General features: G+C 37.3%; 1 protein-coding gene across 3 annotated transcripts; it reads right to left on the minus strand.

Annotated features, from left to right (window-relative positions):
- Positions 1-1,869: 1,869 nt before the first annotated feature.
- cnpy2 (canopy FGF signaling regulator 2) lies at positions 1,870-4,319 on the minus strand. 3 transcript variants are annotated; one of them, XM_016548828.1, is made up of 6 exons: positions 4,033-4,319; positions 3,827-3,932; positions 3,505-3,620; positions 3,212-3,409; positions 2,941-3,025; positions 1,870-2,645 (listed from the first exon to the last, which is right to left on the minus strand). In XM_016548828.1, the coding sequence occupies exons 2-6, from the start codon at positions 3,924-3,926 to the stop codon at positions 2,602-2,604; spliced, it is 543 nt and encodes a 180-aa protein (XP_016404314.1). In that variant the 5' UTR covers positions 3,927-3,932; positions 4,033-4,319; the 3' UTR covers positions 1,870-2,601. The 3 variants fall into 3 exon arrangements, with proteins under 3 accessions (XP_016404314.1, XP_016404313.1, XP_016404312.1); XM_016548827.1 differs by having other exon boundaries at positions 2,929-3,025; positions 4,135-4,314; XM_016548826.1 differs by having other exon boundaries at positions 2,929-3,025; positions 4,033-4,311.
- Between the last annotated feature and the right edge of the window lie 851 nt (positions 4,320-5,170).

Consider the following 5,170-nt stretch of genomic DNA (forward strand, 5'->3'; position numbering starts at 1 on the left):
GCGCTTCCTTTGTAAATCAGTGAAATCTGATGAAAATAGCGCGCAGCACGCTATATAGCTCACCTACGTGCGCTTTGGGGGCGGTGCTAAGCGCTATTTGGCCAATGAATTGGCTTGATGGTATAAGGGCTTCAGACATTCGTCACACCAAAGGTGTTCCCAAAGCGATGACGTCATCGCAGCATCTCGTTCCCCTACTCAGGGAACCAAGGTTCAATACGTAACCGAGATGTTTTCTTTCGTTGGAGTGAATTCTATGTTCTTAATATTATGATCAGTTCTTGCTGACCAATGACTGAACCTAATGGATTTCTAAACACTGATAAGAGAGCTGGGTGACTGACTGCATGTAATCTGGATTATGCAATCAGATTCTAAAAATTTAGTACATTTCATTTAAAAAATACTCAATCAGACTACCGTTTTTATTGATTAGCCTACATATGATTCACACAGTAGCAAAAAATTTTTCATAATTTATTGATTCTCCCCAATTCCTCTTTTTCATCTTTTGAATGTCCCTTTCTAAAATACCCTACACATTCAGAAAGGCTTCCAGTTTTGTGGGCATTCACACAAAGACCAGTCACTAGTTCGGGGGATACACAGCATTCAACCAGTGGATTTACAAATATCATTTCAGGTTTAAGATGCTTTTCAGCATTGCACCAACAACTGATGAACACATTCATTTTTATTTTAATTATGACTCAGTAGGTTATTTAACCATTTATTGTGTCTTTGTTAGGCTTTTGTCTTTCAAACACTGAAATGCACAAATTCATGCTATTTCTTATTTGCATGTAATGCAGCCATTCCCAAACTTATGTCATCTGAACCTCTGAATTTACTTGAAGTACCCCTGAGATGTTTAAATAAATATTTTAATAATCAAGTACCACATTTTGCATGTTCACTGTTCTCTGAGGTTGGATAATGGTCACATGACATACAGGTAAACAAATAAAATATTAATTTGTTTTAGTAAGTGTTTTATTTACCATATCTAATTCCAAAGAAAGAAAAAAAAGCCTACAAGCAATTAAAAAAAATATATACAAAACCAGCAACACCAAGTTTTGTCTGTCATCAAAAAGCATTTAACGCTGAATTTTGTCATCTTTCCAAAACTAGTCATGTCAACTGTTCTATCAGTCCATAAGGCAGGAGATACAGTTATGATAAATGAGCAGTTTATTGAATAATCTCGGTTGCATCTTTCCTGATGCTCAATTTGACTTTGTCTGACCAGCACAAATTCAACAAATGTCTTGCTTAACAAAATCGAAACAGACAAATAACATAACATGAACATAAGTAAAAGGAGTTCAAGAAAAGAGAAAGACAAGTTATAATATGAAAGATATTTAAAAACAAACAAACAACCACAATAAAAGTCTTAATTCAAAGTCTCATGAAGTTTTATGGACTCTGCTAGTAAATTAAAATAATGTATTTCACATCCCTCTGAGGACAATGTACAAGCATAAGTGAAAGACTCTGCACATTCACCTAAAAACCTGAGCCAAAAATAAATTACTTCCAATACAGAAAAAAAAAACAGTTCAAACAATAATCTATCAAAATATTCACATGTAAAAGATTTAATGAGTATTTTGATGCTTATCCATAAATGACTACAAAAGACATTTTTCTCTTTTTTTTTTTTAATGCAAGGCAATTAGTTATACGTGTTTTTTTTTAGTAAGACTCGTTTTGCATTGTACACCTTGATGCTTGAAGTTTCGTCCCGAAATGTTTAGCACAATTGAGCTCAAGTTCTAGGTTTGCACTATACATAATGCTTAAAACCTAGGACTCCCAAAATTTAGGAAAATATGAAATATGTAGATTTTTACCCATTGACAGTTAAGGCTCAATTTTGTATATTGGGCTTTAAAAAAAGAAAAGAAAAAAAAGATTGTCCTTAGCACAGATTCACCCGTGACCATTCAGTGTCTAAAAGAAAGGGCTTTCTTATTATTAAAGTATATTAAAATAATATAACAACTACAAATACTACATGGTCCTCAATGGATACATAAACACAAACGAATGTTGACAAATCTGGAAGCAATAACCAATGCAATAATGTGTGGGAAGAAAACAAGTGAATACATAATAGTGGGTTAACCTAATTGGTTAAGACTTAAGGACTAGTAATCTGATCAGAGTCATGACCTGAAAAAAAAAAAAAAAAAATATCAAGACACAACATCACCACTAGAACCAGGTACTCCAAAGGCGCTCTATCTGTGCTTATAATAAATACACTGCAAGTTATCTTCTAAGCTAAAAACGAAGTGCATCCAAGGACATTTAAATATAAAAGTATGCCATTGGAGAGACTCATAGAGATCTCATTTTTAGCTGTAGAAAGTCAGCTTTAATTAATGACGATGAACAGTTTTGATGGTAACGCCATTAATACATGTCAACAGTGAACCCATAGGGTCAAGTACATATGCAATGCTGTGCCTAACATCACTTAAGTAGATCTCTGTATGTTCAGCGTCCTCAACAAGTAAGAGAATCAGTCCGTTTACTGAAGTTGAACATTGTTTTCCGAAGGTAAAGCTGGCATGATGTGCTCGGCTCATGTTATAACTCGTCATGAGGCATCTTCAGGGCATGGTCACAGAGATCTGTGGAAGGAGTAAAAATAAACTATTACATATGCAAGTGTAGTAAGAAAAAAGTATTGGTGATACAGTTCCACGTGTCCTTCTGAATATTTTTTCAATGTTGTACATGTGTCAGCTATGCTTGAAAAGGTGTCGTCATAATGTTTTTAACAGGTAAATGCATGTAGCTTGTGACTACGATGAAATAAAAGAACTTCAGATAATCTAGAGACACATATCATGTGGAGTTCACAGATAGGTTTGAAATGAAAGAATACTGAATCAAATATGTTTACAGCATTACCCGTCCTCTTACTGCAGAGCTTGTCTTTAACGTTGTCCGTCTCATGAGCAAAGAATTCAATAAGTTCATCCTCGTGCTGCTCAACGATTGTTTCACACTGTGAAAAATCACACATAAAGAAAGACTATTTCTAAAACCGGTCAGAAAATTCTGATGTCTGATAATGTACAATTATTGCATCAAATCAGCAGCGAATTGCATCATAAATGCAAATACAAGTTAAGGTTTGACTTAAAAATAAATACATGAAGAAATGGAAAAATATATATATATATATTCTCACAGCAAACTTTAAACTAGAGCTGACTCTGGAGTCAAAGGCCACATCAGAAAGGTCCATGGCAGTGCCATCACGGGATGCATGTCTCACGTATGTCTTCCGATCGGTGGCAGGGTCAACCCGTTCACCGTAATCGTTCATCCTCTCACAAACCTCTTCCATCAGTTCCAGCAGATGACTCTCAGAGCGGGAAAATGGAACCTGAGCACATTAAAACAAATGCATAAAGATCTGTAAGTTGGTGTCAAAAACAAACAAACACAAAATGATGTCATTATGAACCTCAAATACGTCACCTCTCTTACTGACTGACTGCCATCAGGATTAATCCTAAATGATCCGGTCTGGATCATTTTCTTGGGATCTATTTGCGATATGGCCCATTCCATTTCATCAACTAATGCCCTGCATGCTAGGGGGAAAAAACATGTGCATGATGCAATTCAGAAGTACTCCATCACAGAGATTTATTAAAACAGTTTGAAGCTGCATTTATGAAGGTGTGTAACATTCCTGATGTTTCTTTGTCCTGCAAGACAACTGACCCACAATGCCTGTCTAGATATAAAAATATATGTGCACAGTAAATTATAAAAGGTTTGAAAAAAGTTGAAATACCTCCACATTTTATGTCTTGACCCTGTCTGGCTCCTTGGACCAACAGTAGGTGCAAAGACATCAATGCACAGACGATAACAATGTAAAAATGTTTTTCCATCCCCACCTACAAAACCAAATAAAACGTAATGTAAGGTTATTGCATACAATTGTATTTTATTGCAGCCTTCGACAGCTGGGATAAGACATAGAATGGCCGGACTTACCTTTCACGAAATACAATCAAGCAATAAAATCATGCAATGTGTTAATGTATTCATTCGTCGAACTGAATCGCATGCATATTTTAAGGCAGCGCGTGAACTTACAAACCGTTTGCTTTAAATGCGCCGCACACACGCGTTCTTGAACTGATGACGTGCACACAGGGATGATTGTAGTTTAGGAGCTGACCTGAGATCTGCCGCCGGAGAGCCTGGTTTTTCTTCTTGAGATGTGTTGGCTGTCTTTGGTGCATTACCGCCACCAGCCGAACTGGAGTGTGGAGCGGTGACGCGAAATACACGTGCGCCCTCTACAAACAGTGGGACCCTTGATAAATATGACCAAAAACATACTGTGAAAAAATCTGACCTTTAAGTAATTGTATTTTTTTTCTCATATGTGTGTGTGTGTGCCACAGTTATTGGCAGCCTTAATTTAATGCAACGTCCCTTTGTCAAGATAAGAGCTGAGGTTTCTCCTGTAATATTTAACTAATAAGCCGGTAAAACTTATAGCAAGGATATCTGACAGCACTTCTCCATAGACAATCTCTCCAGGTCCTTCAGATTCTGTGGTCCATGTTTATAGACTGTCCTCTGCAGCTTGTCGTTCCTGCAGGTTTTCTTCCGGGTTTAGGTCAGGGGACTGCTGGCCATGGCAAAACCTTCATTCTGTGGTCAGTGAATGTGGTGTGCTTCGGATCATAGTCCTGTTGGAATATCCGCCAACATACTTCACAGCTAGGGTTGCCAACCGTTCCGTATATATACGGAATAATACGGAATCGTCCCGTATTTAAGGCATCAAAGAAGCGTTCCGTATGAAAGCTATACGGAACGCAGTTTGTCCCGTATTTAAGGCATACATATGCCGAAAGAACACCTAGACCATACGAATAACAAACTCTAAATTGAGAATTAATCAATCTTTTTTGACAAGTGTTTGATTTGTGAACAGACCCGTTCCAGGGAGGCTTTAAGACCAAGCGGAATCCTCTGCCAGCTGGTCGCTCCCGCTTCACCGCGTTTCGACTTCAGCAAATCAGTTTGAGCGAATGCAAACAACGTGATTCCAACATCCATCCACGCAAGAAAACATGCATTTTACCTGAGGGAAGACGTGATCAATAAGGAAAGTCGT

This window comes from Sinocyclocheilus rhinocerous, unplaced genomic scaffold (assembly GCF_001515625.1).
Source record: "Sinocyclocheilus rhinocerous isolate Xijiao unplaced genomic scaffold, SAMN03320098_v1.1 scaffold133, whole genome shotgun sequence".
NCBI classification, from domain to species: domain Eukaryota; kingdom Metazoa; phylum Chordata; class Actinopteri; order Cypriniformes; family Cyprinidae; genus Sinocyclocheilus; species Sinocyclocheilus rhinocerous.

Coding starts and splice junctions, on each gene's coding strand:
- cnpy2 (XM_016548827.1), bottom strand. CDS start 3,926: ATGGAAAAACATTTTTACATTGTTATCGTCTGTGCATTGATGTCTTTG. Junction 3,621..3,826: donor TCAAGACATAAAATGTGGAG/GTATTTCAACTT, acceptor TTTTCCCCCTAG/CATGCAGGGCATTAGTTGAT. Junction 3,026..3,211: donor GCTCTAGTTTAAAGTTTGCT/GTGAGAATATAT, acceptor GATTTTTCACAG/TGTGAAACAATCGTTGAGCA.